The sequence below is a fragment of the Pleurodeles waltl genome, chromosome 2_2 (genome assembly GCF_031143425.1).
Source record: "Pleurodeles waltl isolate 20211129_DDA chromosome 2_2, aPleWal1.hap1.20221129, whole genome shotgun sequence".
Taxonomy (NCBI): Eukaryota; Metazoa; Chordata; class Amphibia; order Caudata; family Salamandridae; genus Pleurodeles; species Pleurodeles waltl.
This window is the reverse complement of record NC_090439.1, coordinates 194,760,014-194,779,055: the sequence shown is the minus strand read 5'-3', so window position 1 is coordinate 194,779,055 and position 19,042 is coordinate 194,760,014. Positions and strand designations below refer to the sequence as shown.

Here is a 19,042-nt window from a genome sequence, read left to right as displayed (position 1 = left end):
GCTGCCACCATGGGTTTCTAAACCCAGTTTCTGTCTCTCCTTCTCTACTTCTAAAGTCTGTCTCTCCAAATCCAGCTGTTGTTTCTTGAGCTTCAGTCTGGTTTGTTCCACTCTCAATCTATTGAGCTCCCTTTCTAACAATCTGTCATCAGGGTGGGTGGGAGGGACATGTCTTGAAACAGAAGTATGGTGAGAATGGACAGAAGGAGACCTGTCCCTTACAGAGGGCACCCTAACAGCTTGGTTAACAGAAACATCACTTCTACTGTGGTGAGAATGAATGCTCTTGCTATGATGTGAGATAACACTATCTGTATGGTGTGACTCTACATCAGTACCAACTATGCTAGACTGTCTAGTAATGGGCAGGCTCTGAAGTTTCTTTCCTGAATCTTTTCCTAGGGGTGTCCCTGGATCAGATTGGGAACCATTAGCTACTTTTTCAACAGATGGGGCCCTTCTGGCCTTATCTTGTTCTCTAAGCATGTTAAGCAATAATTCCAAGGAAGGATTCTTCCCTACACTCAAACCTCTCTCTATGCAGAGACTCCTTGCTCCTTTCCAGCTAAGGTGATCATATGCAAGTTTGGACAGATCAACATTTTGGCCTGTGCCAGACATTTTTAGAGAGAGTTAAAGTGATAGAAAAAGTGAAAAAAGTTTTCAGAACTTTTTAGAAAGATAGAAAAAAACTTTAAAAACTTTTAAGAACTTTTTGAAAGTTTAGAAGTACTTTTCAGCACTTTAGAAAAAGAGTGAGAACAGAAATGCAAAACTTTTTGGTTAGGTGTACATACACTGAACTTATTTTGTATATTTTTCTCTTATGAAAAGTACAATGACAAGAGTGGTAAGTAGTCTCAAAGCACTTATCCCACCGCTGCACAACCAATTTAGGAGGCTGGACTGGCTTGTAGTGAGTACCTAGGGGTACTTGCACCTTGCACCAGGCCCAGTTATCCCTTATTAGTGTATAGGGTGTCTAGCAGCATAGGCTGATAGATAATGGTAGCTTAGCAGAGCAGCTTAGGCTGAACTAGGAGACGAGTGAAGCTCCTACAGTACCACTTAGTGTCATATGCACAATATCATAAGAAAACACAATACACAGATATACTAAAAATAAAGGTACTTTATTTTTATGACAATATGCCAAAAGTATCTCAGTGAGTACCCTCAGTATGAGGATAGCAAATATACACAAGATATATGTACACAATACCAAAATATGCAGTAATAGTATTAGAAAACAGTGCAAACAATGTATAGTTACAATAGGATGCAATGGAGACACCTAGGGATAGGGGCAACACAAACCATATACTCCAAAAGTGGAATGCGAACCACGAATGGACCCCAAACCTATGTGACCTTGTAGAGGGTCGCTGGGACTATTAGAAAATAGTAAGGGTTAGAAAAATAGCCCACCCCAAGACCCTGAAAAGTGAGTGCAAAGTGCACTAAAGTTCCCCAAAGGACATAGAAGTCGTGATAGGGGAATTCTGCAGGAAAGACACAAACCAACAATGCAACAACGATGGATTTCCAGTCGAGGGTACCTGTGGAACAAGGGGACCAAGTCCAAAAGTCACAAGCAAGTCAGAGATGGGCAGATGCCCAGGAAATGCCATCTGTGGGTGCAAAGATGCTGCTACTGGATAGTAGAAGCGTAGGTTTCTGCAAGAACGACAAGGGCTAGAGACTTCCCCTTTGGAGGACGGATCCCTCACGTCGTGCAGAAGTGTTTTCCCGCCTAAAGACCGCCAACAAGCCTTGCTAGCTGCAAATCGTGCTGTAAGGGTTTTTGGATGCTGCTGTGGCCCAGGAGGGACCAGGATGTCGCAAATTGCGTCATGGGACAGAGGGGACGTCGAGCAAGACAAGGAGCCCTCTCAGCAGCGGCAGCACCCGCAGAAGTGCCAGAAACAGGCACTACGAGGATGCGTGAAACGGTAGTCACCCGATGTCGCACAAAGGAGTCCCACGTCGCCGGAGAACAACTTATGAGGTCGTGCAATGCAGGTTAGAGTGCCATGGACCCAGGCTGGACTGTGCACAAAGGATTTCCGCCGGAAGTGCACGGAGGCCGGAGTAGCTGCAAAAGTCGCGGTTTCCAACAATGCAGTCTGGCGTGGGGAGGCAAGGACTTACCTCCACCAAACTTGGACTGAAGAGTCACTGGACTGTGGGAGTCACTTGGACAGAGTTGCTGGATTCAAGGGACCTCGCTCGTCGTGCTGAGAGGAGACCCAAGGTACCGGTGATGCAGTTCTTTGGTGCCTGTGGTTGTAGGGGGACGATTCCGTCGACCCACGGGAGATTTCTTCGGAGCTTCTAGTGCAGAGAGGAGGCAGACTACCCCCACAGCATGCACCACCAGGAAAACAGTCGAGAAGGCGGCAGGATCAGCATTACAGAGTTGCAGTAGTCGTCTTTGCTACTATGTTGCAGTTTTGCAGGCTTCCAGCGCGGTCAGCAGTCGATTCCTTGGCAGAAGGTGAAGAGAGAGATGCAGAGGAACTCGGATGAGCTCCTGCATTCGTTATCTAAGGAATCCCAAGAGACAGAGACCCTAAATAGCCAGAAAAGAGGGTTTGGCTACCTAGGAGAGAGGATAGGCTAGCAACACCTCAAGGAGCCTATCAGGAGGAGTCTCTGAGGTCACCTGATGGCACTGGCCACTCAGAGCAGTCCCGTGTGCCAGCAGCACCTCTGTTTCCAAGATGGCAGAGGTCTGGAGCACACTGGAGGAGCTCTGGGCCACCTCCCAGGGGAGGTACAGGTCAGGGGAGTGGTCACTTCCCTTTCCTTTGTCCAGTTTTGCGCCAGAGCAGGGCTAAGGGGTCCCTGAACCGGTGTAGACTGGCTTATGCAGAAATGGGCACCAAATGTGCCCATGAAAGCATTTCCAGAGGCTGGGGGAGGCTACTCCTCCCCTGCCTTCACACCATTTTCCAAAGGGAGAGGGTGTAACACCCTCTCTCAGATGAAGTCCTTTGTTCTGCCATCCTGGGCCAGGCCTGGCTGGACCCCAGGAGGGTAGATGCCTGTCTGAGGGGTTGGCAGCAGCAGCAGCTGCAGTGAAACCCCGGGAAAGGCAGTTTGGCAGTACCAGGGTCTGTGCTACAGACCACTGGGATCATGGGATTGTGCCAACTATGCCAGGATGGTATAGAGGGGGCAATTCCATGATCATAGACATATTACATGGCCATATTCGGAGTTACCATTGTGAAGCTACATATAGGTAGTGACCTATATGTAGTGCACGCGTGTAATGGTGTCCCCGCACTCACAAAGTCCGGGGAATTGGCCCTGAACAATGTGGGGGCACCTTGGCTAGTGCCAGGGTGCCCTCACACTAAGTAACTTAGCACCCAACCTTTACCAGGTAAAGGTTAGACATATAGGTGACTTATAAGTTACTTAAGTGCAGTGTAAAATGGCTGTGAAATAACGTGGACGTTATTTCACTCAGGCTGCAGTGGCAGGCCTGTGTAAGAATTGTCAGAGCTCCCTATGGGTGGCAAAAGAAATGCTGCAGCCCATAGGGATCTCCTGGAACCCCAATACCCTGGGTACCTCAGTACCATATACTAGGGAATTATAAGGGTGTTCCAGTAAGCCAATGTAAATTGGTAAAATTGGTCACTAGCCTGTTAGTGACAATTTGAAAGTAATGAGAGAGCATAACCACTGAGGTTCTGGTTAGCAGAGCCTCAGTGAGACAGTTAGTCATAACACAGGTAACACATTCAGGCACACTTATGAGCACTGGGGCCCTGCCTAGCAGGGTCCCAGTGACACATACAACTAAAACAACATATATACAGTGAAAAATGGGGGTAACATGCCAGGCAAGATGGTACTTTCCTACACTTCCACTGCTTCCTTTTGCATCACCAACTTGGCTGCTGCCTTTTCTGTCACATCCTGCTTGTTTCTCTGTTTTTTCTGCGTCTTCTTACAAGAATGTATTATATGTGCAGGATATGGCTTCAAACACCACTATAGTATCAAGATTATCTTCCACATTCGAGGGAAATCCCTTCTTCACTACATTATAAAACAATACTGCATTTTCCCCTGTTACTTCCCAACCCTGACCTACTTCTTAAATCCATTTTCTTTCATCCTTCTGAGAATCTGAGCAGGTTCCTCTTTCAGCTTCATTGATTGAGGCATGAGGGACTCGATGCCTGGCCTATTGGGATACATCTTTCTCAGCTGATCCCAGACTACTGTTCGGACTAAATTGAATGGGGAACTATCACACTTATTCTCAGTGAGGGTAACGTTTCTCACTCCAGGTTTATGGAAAACAGTATCTGTCTCATCCCCTATAAAAGAGATAAGAAAACTCTTTATGCCCTCTACTGCCAGGGTGATGCCTACAGTTTGTTTCTCAACTGACCTAATCCTTTTCAAGAGTCCCCTTGTCCATTTTGGCTAATTACATAATGGGGTGCCCCAGGGCCTTAAGTGTCAGGGGCATCTGATATACGTGAGTAACAGGATGTTGGGGGTTGTGCTCTCTGGCATATTTTTGCCACATGTGCAAACATTTCCTCAGATAGGGATAGTCCCAATCTAAATTCCCCTCACAATAAAGACTTCAATCCTTAGCATGTGCCATGGACCTTCTCCTGGCCATGGACTCCTTTGCGGGCTAAACCTTCAGTTCATCCTGCTGATTTATCCACATAAGGTGCAACACTGTACCAACTATTTTCCACTTTGACAACTGTCTCACTAGTGGCGACATCAGTGCCACGTAGAACTGATTGAACACTCATCTGCTGCATTGGCCTATCAAATAGGGTCAATCCTCCTATAGTTTCATAAGATCCCATCCTGGTTTCTGGTTGACAGCGTGTTCCCTGAAATTACAACCCCTCAAGCTCTGTTACTGGGGGTTTCCTAGTTTTATAGAGCACATCCTGCTTTCCTTCTCTAGTGTTGGTGCAATTAGGCAACCCGATTGCTACCTTCATATGGTCAAGATTAATAAGGGGCCTTTCTCGAGTGCTAATGTCATAAATCATACATAGGGTGCCTAGCCTCTGGAAATCAGAGTATTTCACCCATATTGCCTAATCGCCTAACTATTGACTCTACTTTATTTACCATCTTCCCAAAACGTCTCTGAAAATGTCTTGACAAATTATCACAATATTCTTCCCTCGCATTTCTTCTATACTCACTATGCGATAAACATTCTTAAATACTCTCTGATAAAACTGCCAAGGTGGTAGATTATCCAAAGTCCTTCTAAAGTCCTCATCTCTTTCTTGGGATACTGGCCATCACACTATACTAACAGTACTGCCTACATCTGCCTTTCCATCTAGAACCATCTACATTTCTCTGTTGTGGATGAGACATCTACTCCTTAACTACCCTTCCTGTTATATCTCTCTTCAGTAACAAATGCGATGTTGCTGATCAAACAAGCGGCTGATCATCACTGTTTCCTGGACCCTGTTCTTCACTCTATCCTGCTGGGGATAATTGTAGAGTGAACTGTGCTTCTAATTGTCCTGAAAACTCAGTCAGCTACCCGTACTTGTCTGGAAATACTCTAATACTCGACATCTGTGGGGCAACACTAGGGGATCCCTTCAGAGCGTGTGAAGGGGGTCTCAATCTCGGGATTTTCAAATACTACTGTGGCTTCCTGTAGCTGCGCCAATGGATAAATACAAGCTACCTTGGGAGAAACATTCTTAAAGTCATATGGAGGTGGGAGAGCAGACCGGGTACTAGATGTGTTGGCATTTTAAGTCCCTAGACTTTTCACAAAAGAATTTCCATAAGGCTGTGGTGGCTTCTTGCTTCTCTAATTTAACTCCTGCATACTTACCCTTCAGGTGTGTATTAATGTGTTATATTATCTTATCATCAAATGTTCCTTCCTTTGGCCAAGGATGCGCATATTTCTAATTGGCCTTAAACCATTTTTTACAATACTTTTCTGATCATCTGGAAAGGTCTTTTGCATGTGTTCTAAGGGAGTCTTCTTAGTCCCCTGTATTCTAGTAGCTTTTATAAAATAATCTTTTATCTGTCTACTCACTGTTTTTTAAATTATTACACTAGTCTTCACAAATAAAAAATCTGTCAATTTTTCTTTTCAGTCATATATTAAACATTACACGTTACAACAACACATCACAAGATCAATGTGTCCACATTTCTATTTACAAGCACACAAGCCCATTTATCATCAACATATTTTAAAAATATCAACTACTTTTAAATGTTAACCCCGATTGTTTTGACTCTAAACTTTAAATTAAGTTGGTAGTAACTGGCCACTTCCCTCCGCCCTCAAGAGGATAACCCTCAAACCATGCATCTCATAGATAACAGAATGACTTCTGGACATTAGGTCCAGGATAGTGATTAGAGTGTCCAGTTTGTGTTTGGAAGTAAAACTTAGAGACCTCAGCTTTTTAGGCATCTCTCTATGTCAAAATATAGGAACACTTATTGGACCCCCAACTTCGAATCACCCACATTGACCACTTCCAATTTACATTGGGATAAACACACTCTCGACAATGCAGCTCCTTAACTTGATATTGTGCAACCCTTGTACACAGTCTTGCTTGTAGTAAACACATTTACATTATACCTATGTTTACCATTGCGAAAGAAACAAGTCAATTAATATGCAAAACATTTTACCCACCCCAGTGAATAGGCAGAACTTTAGGCAAAACGGTGTGCTTGCCTCATCAAAGATGTGCAATAATCTATACAGCGGTGTTAGGCGGGCGGTGTACCAGCAGCAGCAGTCAGCTGGAGATAAATGAGACTCCTATCTGACTCAACAACTGTTGTAGGGAAACTGAAATAAATAAAATCAGGATTCCTCTTGGCAAGGCAAAAGCAAGATTACTATTGCAGCAGGGTAGAGTAGCACACAGGTAAACAGCTAGTCTCAAATGGCTATTCACAGACATCCACTTATATAGTTACATGAAAAATGTTTTTTACAAAAAGTAAAATAAGAGGTTTCTCAACAAGAACCTATTTGTTGCAAGAACATCACATCACCTGTGTCCTCAAAATCTTAACCTTTCCTCTTCACATTCTTCATTGTATTTCTAACAATTCATAACTATTTATTTGCTTCTTTCATATGCGTGTGTGCATGTGTGTTTTATTGTTGTGCTCCCAAGACTTCCTATCAGATTCAGTGCACTTGGATAACCCTAACTCCTGCTCCCATTCTTTCAGTCGTGTTCTCAATTTTCCAAAAACCAGCAACATGTGCTTGTGTGCTGTGACGGTAAATTTCTCTAAGCTTGCAAACACAGGTTTTCCTTTTAACTAAGATTTTGCTTATCATACACTCTATTTTCAGGTGAACTCTTCACCTGTCTTGCATCATTGTGGAACTTAGGCCTACAATGTTCTTTCACAACATATAAATCTGTAACATTCTCTGTTAATTTCTGCAATGTAACTTCTTCACGTTTTCCTCTCTAACACCACAGGGGGTGGAATAGTTAGGAGGTGGTCCATGGGTATTGATGCTGGGTGCAGGCGAGGCATGGATGGGCAGAGAAGGGCTTGCATTGATGTGCAATGAAGCATCTGCATCAGTGCACACCTCCATTAATTGAAGACAGTTTTGGTAGGAAACAAGTGATGTTTCTCCCTATCCATATGATGATGGGAAGTGGTTGGTGGGAAAATGGATGAAAAATGGTTGAATTATTGATTGCTTAGATGAATAAGTAGTAGGATGGGTAGAATGGATTTTTAGTTTGATTAGGAAAAGGGTACTTTGCTAGCATAGCTAGCATAAGATTTAAAAGAAGGAACTATAGTTCCTTCCAAAATCAATAGCATCACTGTGATTGAGTTGTTTGTCATGTTCAGTACTAAAAAAAAACAATATGTGACCGGGATTGCCACTGGACAACATGGTGGCACCCTATTACTGCTTCAGCTGACCAAAAGGGCCGAAGTGCCACCCACTCGTGGGTCGCAAGAAGTTTTTGGGTGGGTTGCGAAAGCCCAAGAGATAAAGATACCTTGAAATTCTGTGTTTATCCTACCACATTTGCTGCAGTCCAACTACATATGTCAAATGCAGGCTATATGTTCTAAAAATTGCTTATTTTTTAACACAAGGATTGGCGTTTACAAAAATCCTCTCACAGCAGTCAGAGAAAGAAAAGTAAAGTGATAATTTTGATGATGAACAGGGAATATGAAAGGAAAGGCTGTAGGATGTATTTGTTTTTTTGTAAACGATAAAATATAAATAACTGTAAATGAACTACCCATTGAGCAATTAGGAAAGCAAAAATTAATCACTTTTTTGTCATTCTGAAGTGTGATGGAAACAAAGATTTTAATAGGATCAAAACACTTTACTTGGTGATATACAAATGATACATATTCACCGAATCCACACATTATCATTTGTGTGCCATGTAGTTTTATCAGTAAAACTGTGTATCTGTGTAAGTTTAGTGGTCATTTCAGTGGAAATGTGCTGTCTGTAAATGACAGTGTGCTACCTCACATTTCTTTTGGTACATTGAAAAATCGCCCTCCTCGTTTTCATTAAAGTTAATTGAGTCTCCAAATTTTGTCATTCCAAAAATCAGGTTGAAGTTCTAACATTTTGGAAAGCACTGCTGTAGATCACTGAATGGAGGGCAGTTAAAAATGTATGTTTGGCAACACCAAACAGTAATGACGTGATTTAGTTTCTAAGCTTCTCTTGGGTGCTGTCACTCAGGGCTTGCTAGTACCACATCACTCATGTCCTTGTCAATGTCCTTCAAAAGACCAGAAAGCTCCTTTTTCAGGAAACCTCTGGCGGGGTAAAATAGAAAACAGGCCCACCATAAGTCTATTGCATCTGCTAAGGCTGAAATCACACTGGAGACTGCCCAAATAGAGGTGGTATCCATAAGTTCCAATATGGGCTCTTTTGACAGCAAACTTACTAAGGTAAACATGGAGGTGAAATTGATCTGACACAAACTGTCTTCTATTCTCACTCACCTGGGTACTGCAGACCGGAGATTGGAAGGTGTACAATGGCAGCTGACTGACTACCAAGAGTGGAGGGCAGAGATCTGACAATGGAGGTGCATGATTATAGACATGGATGATCGATCCTGACTGGATAACATACATCTATATGGGGTCTTAAAGCAGACTGAAAAATATAAGTATGGTGGCATTTCATAAGGACTTCATGCCTTGTCAGTTGAATCTACAATGTGCTGGAAAACTAGAGATACCAAGAGAACATAGGATGAAAAAGAGGTGTCCACTGGCATTATTGCATGTTTACTGTGCCTTCAACAAGTGAAAGGTATCCTACAAGCGACCAAAAAGGAGATAAGCTCAAAGCCTGTATCACCACAAACTACTTAAACAAAACTGCAAAAGGAAGAAATTCCTAGCACTGAAGACAATGCTGTGCCATACTGACATCAGATTTGGACAAATAGACCCAGCTTTTATGATTATTCCTGTACAAAATAAGATGTTTGAGTTAACAGAATCTGAGGATTTATCAATCTGTCTGGATGCAATAAATATTTCTCCGATGGCCACAGTGATCACTTCTCTCCAAGAGAGAGACACAGGTAAACGGTTTGGGAAAGAAGCTGAAGAGGACAACCCCACACACTGCAAAAAATCATCTGATGGAGGAAGTCTGCTTAGCCTGGGTCAGATCACAAAGTATTGAATAAGGTCTTGGACAGTATAGCACAAGAGAGAGACAAAACCCACTCACCCCATAAGCACAGGGAACGTAATTCGTATGGATGCAGCTGATTCGGAAAATATCAGAATAGAGAACGCACTTGGCAATACTTGGTGTGACTAAATAGTTGCAAAGATGGGACCATATCTTATTGTACTGAGACTTTGGGCCAGATGTATCAAAGGTTTTTACCCATTCTATGTCTATGGGAAAATGTGTTAATACATATGGCCCTTTATGTTCAACTGTAACACCTCAGATGGACTGAGTCATTGCAAGTACAGTGTTTCTGTTGGCCTGGACTCTTGGTTCTTTTAACATTGATGTAGAACCTTTATTCCTTGTCTTTGTAAGCTGGGTAACGCATTGAGTACTGATTGGATGAGAATTTCCCATGCATGGCGTACAGTCATGTTTCCTGCTTTGCGGGTCCGAACTTTATGCCTGTGATCTTGGTGTTTAGGTTTTTTGGATAAGCCATACATTAATCCTGTGTGCATGTGCTGACCTAAGCCCGCACGTTTACTATGTCTTCTGTGTAATAAAGCTTTCTACAAAAAAAACATTGAGCTGGACAGTGATCTTATTGTGCTGCAGGGGTTGGGTCGTGGTACTGAGGAAAGTCGCCACCATAGCAGGGGGCTTCTACTGGAATTTGTGGTGAGAGGTGGAGACGAAAGAGTGAAGCTGCTGTTCCCTGGTCAGTTCATGAGCTGATCTTGTGTCCAAAGCATGTTGGATATAGTGCAATCACAGTAGCTGGGCAATGTGAAGACTAATACGAAGACGCAAGTCTCAAGACCAGTAACTGGTTTATGCAGCGAGTCACCACAACAGGGACAGCAGCAGTAAAAGTATCAGGTTGGAGAGAGGGATAATTAAAATACATTGTCTCTGCATTCTGTGCAGAGCCGGGGGCTTGTCCATGAGTTTATGCCACTTTGAAAGTAGGGCGTCCACAGGTGTGTGGATAGAAGGGAGGGTAGGGACTGTTATGTGTGTTGTGTCAGCACAGCTGGAAGGCCTAGAACACCTGTAAATGTAATTCCATTGGTCAAATATCAACCACATATCTACCACAGTTTTCCTCTATGGCAAACGTAAAACTGGAATGCCAGTTACTCTAAAATGGAGTGTCCTTCAAGTGATTAAATGAAGTCACATTTAAAGCGTTTGTTCTACTTTCCCGGCATTAATAAAGCCATTGTTCAAAGGAAACTTGAAGTAAAGATGATTTGTTGCAAATTTACACTTTTTAACAAAATGATCCTCTGACGTGGGTGAAATGTATTCTGGTAGAAAGTTTGAGTTGAAAATGAGTGTCATTACCAGGGGAGTTTTGCAATTTTGACATGTTGAATGCTGATAGATCCCCTCTCTTCAAACTTGTTCTTAAGGGACTAAGGGTCCAAACTCAAACTAAGGCATTATTAGTGCAGTATGAGGGCATTGCTACACAAAGATAAAGCTAGAGAGTCGATAAGTGGAAGTCTAAATACTCCATATGATAATGCGTATTTTATTTTATTTTTATTATTGTTATCAATGCTAATTCCAAGACCTAGGTGACTTGTTATTTACCTTTCTTTAATGTTTGTTTCATCAGGAAAAGTCAGTGGTTGAGCTGCTAAATGGTCACACGGGAAGAGTGAACTGTGTGCAGTGGATTAAGAAACATGACTACAGTGAGTTACAGAGTACTGCATAGATTATTAGATATATTGCCTTTCATTCCTTATTCTTTGAGAAGTGATACTGTCTGCATTGAGAATTCGCATGATTTTCTTTCCCTAAGCGCTCGTTTTCTCTCCCCCTTTCTTTTTATCTCCCTATCCTTTCCATGTACAAATTGTTGACTTTTTTTTTAGTTTGAGATGCCACTTTAGGCCAAGAATGTATAAGCACAAACTTTCACAGTTGTAAAATTGAAAGATGGTACAATACCTCTGGTGTGAAAGAAAAATAATTGTACACAAAATAAATCCATATTGTAGTTGTTTTGTGACATTTCTAAATTTCGAGGGCAGGTCCACAACCATTGGTATCCATTTTGCGAGAAATACATTGTGGCAGTTGGTAGACAAACATGTCCGTTTCTTAATTTTCATCATCTCCCAGAATCTGGCATACTATTCATCACATCCTGGAAGGACACATATTCCACTATCACCAAAACAGCTCTTTGGACCAATTACTATTGGCTGACAATAGTGCAAGCATTCCACCTATCTATCCTTTTCTCAGTGTGACATCCTAATTGCAGTGGATATGCCCAGATGTGGTCCCAAGCTCACTGTACCACTGTGTTTTTTCCCCATTCCGCTTGGAAGTTGAAACCGGACGGTTCTTTCTGAGGCTAGACGAATGCTTATTTGGAAATAGCTGGTCTCTAGAAGTGCATAGTGGGCATAGAATGACCGTGTAGATAGCTGCCCGAAAGTTCTATGCATTACTAGGGGCGCAACGGAGGTCTCCTTGGTGTAGGGGGCCCACCACAGCTGCAGCAGCCCCAGCTGCCTAGAAATTACATAGTTTAAAATATTGCGGCCTGAAAAAGTTTCATAGAGATTGGCTGGCAAATGCCTATAATCAGTGGCGGTGGTGACTCAAAAAACAAGCCTTTGCAATGCAACAGGCCTCGCGTTTGCTCATGTTAGAGCTGATAGCGTTGTAAACTCCTAACCCGACTTTTCACCTATCGGCAAAAGTGCATTTATGTACGTAACCTGAAAAAGTGCATTTAACTGTGTAAAGCGCTCGACTTCTGCCAAGCGAAATCGCGCTAGGAAAATAGAGAAAAAGTAGTCCACAGCCGGACAGAAAACAGCGAGCCTCGCATGTTTTCTGTACTTGGTCGATGCGCTCGAGGAGGGCTAGCCACCGGAAAAGGCATGACGTATGCATGCCTTCGACTAATGAAAGCAAGCAGATTTTAATAGGCAAGCCCACAAACCAATGAAAAACACTGACGTGACGTCGACAGGGCTCCGAGCCCTTTTCTAATACCTAAGCGTCTCGCTGCAATACGCATGCGCGAGCGCATGCGACGCAGGCTCAACCCTAAAAATCACGAAGAGTGCTTTTGAGATGAAAGAGAGGACCTCTTTGAGGAGGGTGGGCAAAGGGTCAAATAGCCAACGTGTCCAGGAGCGTGTACTATGCGTTATTTTAAAAAAAAGTTTCAGTTCCTGCTGCTCTTCCAAATTGCCCGTACAGTGCCCCGTAGCCTGGCACTGAAGAGGAAACTGGAATGCAGTTTGCAGTGCCATCTTTAAGAGGGGTCAGATGTGACGCAGGAACAAAAGCAGTCTGCATAAATCTGTGTGCCTAATCTTTTTCAGGGCTTAATAATAACAAACACCTGTGGAGAATAATGTATTAGGTCGTTAGCCAAGACCTTTTAAGTTTTAAAAAAATATGTACATGATACTTATTTAAAGTATTCATTCAATGGTCTTTTTTTTTTAGTCTTGTGATTATTTTTCAGATGCTAAAAGGAGTTCTTTCAGTATTAAAAAAATTCTTATATGTATAGGCCACCCCAACCACTGTGTTACTTTTAAAATCTGAGTTTGCCTTTTCAAGAACAATTTTTTTTTACGTATAATGAATATCAGTATGGATTACACGATTACTACACCTTGCAGCTCTCATTGTCTTTTGTAAACATTTCTAATCATTGATTTACACATTTGTATGATTCACTGTCTCTGTGTACTATGTGTGTGTCAATGACCCATCCACAGCACTTTTTACTTGGTGCAGAGTCCCGTGATATACCTCTTTACCCCTCTCACTATGAATCACAGTGAAAGGGAACCCAGGCGTGCACTATAATGTGAATTGGAACCATGGAGAAGGGGGTCATGGGTGATGGGACAGGGCAAGAACAAAGATTGTTGTACCGGGCACGACTAATGTGAAAGCCGGCCTCGTGATTGTATGGTTTGCCCCGGACTCAGAAAGTGAAACACAGTGTCATTAACCCATCTACAATTCATTTTCCATGGTGCAGAGTCCCCTGACTTACCCCTATAATCATCTCACTATGAACTCTCCAAACTAAGGGCCTCATTTAGAGTTTGGCAGAGGGGTTTACTCTGTCACCAATGTGACGGATATCCCGTCAAACTTATTACGATCTCATGTTTGTGACAGAGTAACCTCCTCCACCAAACTCTAAATGAGGCCCTAAGTGTTTGATTGATCATTTAAATGGCCCGAATACGTGAATAATATATAGATAGACCAAAACATCTGAGTGAAAGGAAGTCTAGGCACAAACCATAATATGAATTGGAACCATTAGTAAAATTAAAAAAAAAATCTTTTAAAAGCCATTTTGATCCTGCAAGTATCTCAGACACCTATCTAATGTAATGTTCAAAGCCTGATTACACCATTAAAAAATGCTTCTTAAATGCATAACCCAAAGCGCACACTAAGTTTGTATATTTCATCACATTTTATGATTCATGCATGTTGTGTATGTTTTCACACACACCCCCCTACCATATGGGACACCTCAGTTGGTTCTAGCTTTTTATCCAACATCACTGTGCATTCTGGAATGTGTATTTTTTATAAGTAGCTAATAGACATGGGATTAGAAATTCCTGTTTACGCAGTGCTTTTGGATAAAATGCCAGGAAAGGCTAAAGGTTTCACATGTGACATGTGGACAGTTGTGCACACCTATCTCTTCATACTGCATCACCTGTTTTTAACACACAGGTTCGTTCTGTGGCATTTTACGTTTTTTTGGGTGAAAGGTGCTTGTACAGCTTGCTGGCTCCACTGCACTTCTGTTGTGAAGGTGGCTGTCACTGCTCCTTGCTTCCCTTGCTGCATCGTTCTTGTGAGGGATGTGTGCAATACTCCTGTTTCCGGTGCTGTATCTGTTTCATGAGGGAGATCGCTAGAGCTGCTTTTCATATTTTTCATGTTTAGTGCGAGAGAAGTGCCAAAAGCAGAAGCCTCTGCTATGCCTGTTTTTCCATCAGGAAAGTTTGCAGGGAAGCCCTGTGTGCTATTTCTCTTCTGTGAAGAAAACATACACCAGTACTCCCTATGCATAACCTGCATTTGAAAATCTTACTCTCCTTTGTAATTCTCCTACCTGTGAAGTACCTGATGTGGCTGTGTGTGTAAAGGTTGCTCTGCTACTACCCATGAACAGCTTTTTGTGAGTGTGATAAACTTGAACTGCTCCTTGTTGGTGCAGTACCTGTACTTTGAGCAAGGATGTTGCTGTATTGTTGCTTTAGCTAAAGGTAGAGGTAGTTGGGAAACTGGGGATCCCAAAGCATGAAGATTAGAGGCGGAGATGGTGATGAAAGTGGCACCGAGTGATGATAGTGAGAGAATGGGAGGAGTAAAGTGGGAAGAAAGAGATAAACCAAAAATACATATTTAGTAGTCAAAGGTAAAATTAAATGTGAAAGGGAGACTACACAGTATAGATATTAGCAAATGTGAGGTGTGCAGGTTGAAAGGAAGTAGGAGGGAGAGGGTAGTGGGTAATGAGCAATAGCGTGCCAGTAAAACTGGGATAGAGTTGAGCACAAAATAGGTAGCAAGATAGTTTAGCGAATGAGAGTTTCAGAGTTGGAGTTAAGCAGCAAATTGGAATAGATAGAAAAAACTAATGAGTGATTGAAGTGCAAAGAAACCGGGGAGAAATAGAGGAGATGGAAAAACAAGCAACATACATTTGTGTTTGAAGAGGAACCTCAAAGAAATAGATGAAACTACAGGATAGAAGTGAAGTTAAGAGAAGAACTGTGAAAGACCGGAGAACAGGTTAGGGGTGAGAGGACACTGGAAAGAATGGAAATAAGAACAACACTACCAAGGTCAAGGACAGCAATGCTAGTGAAAGGGAGGCTTAAATATGTTGGAGAAGGGTGGTTTTAGAATGAGAAATTGGGTGTTATGGTCAAAGCAGAAAAGGTGATGAAACAATGAGAGGTAATATGAGAGGCTGACAAGGAAAAATTGATTGACAAATGCAAGAGATAAAAATGACCAGCAGCGAAGTCCATTGGTGAATTACAAATGGTATTTTCAGTACAACACAGGCAACAATTTTGCTCATGACTGTCTTTGATATGCTCACAGTCCTATGACTGTGTCCTGGGACCCCTTCATGTCACCAAACACTTCTCCTTTTAGAGACCATATAGATGTTTTTGATATGCCCTACTGTCTCATTAACTGCAGAACTTGTTGTTCTCCATAAAGCTATTTGTGTCACTAAAATCCTGCTCATTGCGTTGGGGTAGGTTGCAAGGGTGAGGTGCTTTAAAATGGGAGGTGGCAGGGTGACTAACAGTACATTGGAAAGGGGCCCACTAAGATTTTGTTATGTCACTGCTTGTTACATGTCTGTTTTCCTCAGTAGTTTTGCGGTTCTGGTTCTCTCATTTGGTAAATAATCTGTTTTGTCCTTCATAACCTCAATAACTACCACAGTATGTAAATTGCAACATAACAGAAACAATAGCCTAGATGGAGAAATAGTGATTCTACGCTCAAGTATGAACTGTGTCCATTTTAGTGGTGAAACTTATTTTAGTTGTAGAAAAGATCTTTACTAAAAGTAACAAGGCCAAGACATCAATACATACATCACAAATATATACGTTCCTATAACCAACACTGGTAAAAGGGTTGGTTTAGGATTTGAATGTGACTTTAAAACCCAGTAACTTCCCTACGGTAGTGTTAGTTCACTGTATACTCTGTTTAAAGTAACGGAGCAATCAGCAGAAGCCTTGCAAAAAGACACATCCTAAACTGTGTTTACTGGGTCTCGGAAGGAAGAAAACAATATTCTGTGACTTGCATTGTTGAATATTAATCTAGAATGTTACAGATCGAGATGAAAGTTCATTTCCCACAGTTCATTTATAAAAAATGAACACACATTTAAAGTTAGAAATATCTAAGATCATGTGTATTAAACTTTGTTTTATACCTCAGAATTTACCCTTTTGAATCTCACAATATCAGCCTACTAACCTGTGGCACACTGCAGACTCTCAGTTACTGGGAATTGTTTGGGGCTTGTCTCATTGGCTGGTTCAGCTGTGACTGCATCAGGTAGTATTACTGTTATATCAAAATAACATTGTTTTTACTCATAAAAATGAGATACATGGAGATTTTGAGTAGCAGACATAAAGAGTTTATCTGGTAGCATACAGGATAAAAGCTCAACTTAGTGACAGTCACAATTAGAACTTTAAGCATGCAAACAGGTAATAACACTCAAACATTCTGAAACACAACAGGTTTTGGCTATTGATATTAATAGTTGATGAATATTACACATCTTCCTTTCTAATAAACAAAATAAAGAATAAGTAAAAATGAATAAGACATATAAGGCATAAGAAAATAGAAACAAAGCAGGATAGGATTCACTAATTAATACAACAAGTCATACTCTTTCATATGAGAAGTAGTTCCAATAATTATTCAACATTTGGAATGTACTGATTTATCTGTTGACATATTTGCATGCAACCTATTCTGCATCACATTGCCTGTTCCCTTTTTAAAAAAACTTTTCATTGCAGAATTTTCAGCGACGAAAATAATAGCACAGCATATCAAGTTCTCACTAATCTTATCTGCTTCACTGTTCTCTGGACTTTTAGCCACAGAATAATTGTCACTCAATTCCTCACTATGTGAGGTTAAACATATTAATTTCACTTGTTGACAAACTTCTCCACTGCTCAATCATTACCCTCACTAGTTGATTGGGCACTTCCTGTTTTCTTCATCTTATTTTGCTTATTCTCTACTGTTTCTTACATGCTCAGGTAGTGTATCAACCTTACATGTTTTATTTAGTTTTCTGAACCATCCCAGATAAAGTCTCATTTTGCCTTCTCTACCTTTTAATAACTCTAAAAGTGTCTCACCAGTAGTATTGTGTGGTGCACAATGACAACCCCAAATCTTTTCAGCAACAGAACGTTCAATATCTTTACCAGACACCTAAGCCAATTGAACACTTTCTTTGGTTATCCTATTCCACCTGAATTAGACCATTAGATTTAAGGCTAAAGAAAGCAACAGTATAGTGCCTGACATCATTCCATTTTGAAGAAAGGTAACATTTTGGTTTAATGAATTGGATGTCGATATCAGATTTTAACTCAACTGGTGCTCCCTCAATCTTGAATAATTTGTCCAAAAAATCAATGTTAACACAATGTACAAATTGATAATAAATGCACTTTGAAAAGTAATCTGTGGCAACTATGATATATTGTTTTCCTATAGGAACATGCCATTGGATCTACAAGATCAATGACTTTTCCCCCCATTCTTCTTAAGGGAAAGTAACAAGAGTTTATTTTTTCGACGCACTATTTTTTATTGGATTTTAAACATTCCTTGAAAATATTAAAGCATGAATCAACCTGGCAATCCATTCTTGGCCACCCAAACCTATTCCATAAAATTTTCTTGGTAGCAGCGCAACCAAAATTACCAGAGTTGGAAAGAGTTATGAGTTTGTTTTGCATCTTTTCAGGTGGGATACCCATGACACCTCTAAACAACACCCATGAGTTCAAACACAATGTTGGTGACATTTTCAGAAAACACTGCTGATCTCTTTGAACATTCTTCACTTTTGGCCAAGCATTATGCATATACTCACAGACATTCTTCATATTCAAGTTATTTTCCTTGTACATAAAATATTCTTCTGTTATAATACATGTATACAATTGAATAATACCAACAGATGTTATGACATTCAATATCATCATTATTCCCAGAATTAGAATAGTCTAACAGCAATGGTAACCATAAAGAAAAGCTAGCATTCACATTTATTTCACCTAAGATGTGCTCAATGCTAAAATTATACTTTTCCAATTTTTATATTAGTCTCACTAGACACGCACATCCTCTGCCTGATCCATGTTCACCCACCATTTATATAAAACCTTCGAGATCTTCCTTTAAAAGGAAGTTGATTACCTCACAAGTAAGTTTTAAACTTTTCAACTGCCAAACTGCAAGCATCCACTTCTTTTTCAGTAGTACTGTATTTTTTCTCAGTTACATGAGGAAAAAGCTTTTGTGCGTTTGTACTCTTCAAATCATTGACTTGAAAACTGCGCCAGTGCTTTTATTCCTAGTGTCAACATTGACAGCCCGCTCTGGTCCTTCTGTAAAAGGTTTCATTTTGGGAGTGCCAAGTATTTGTTTTTTAGGTAGTTCGGAAACTGTCCACACTCTCATCCCCCCAAAAAATCATATTTTGTC

The 19,042-nt window shown here is 41.2% G+C and overlaps 1 protein-coding gene across 7 annotated transcripts in view; it reads left to right on the top strand.

Annotated features, from left to right (window-relative positions):
- The window catches only part of ELP2 (elongator acetyltransferase complex subunit 2), a 1,253,630-nt gene that overhangs the window by 86,554 nt on the left and 1,148,034 nt on the right, over positions 1-19,042 (top strand). For all 7 annotated transcript variants that reach the window (XM_069219622.1, XM_069219623.1, XM_069219617.1 and 4 more), the window contains exon 2: positions 11,355-11,433. In XM_069219622.1, coding sequence (XP_069075723.1) covers positions 11,355-11,433 — 79 coding nt within the window. The remainder of the gene's footprint in view (positions 1-11,354; positions 11,434-19,042) is intronic.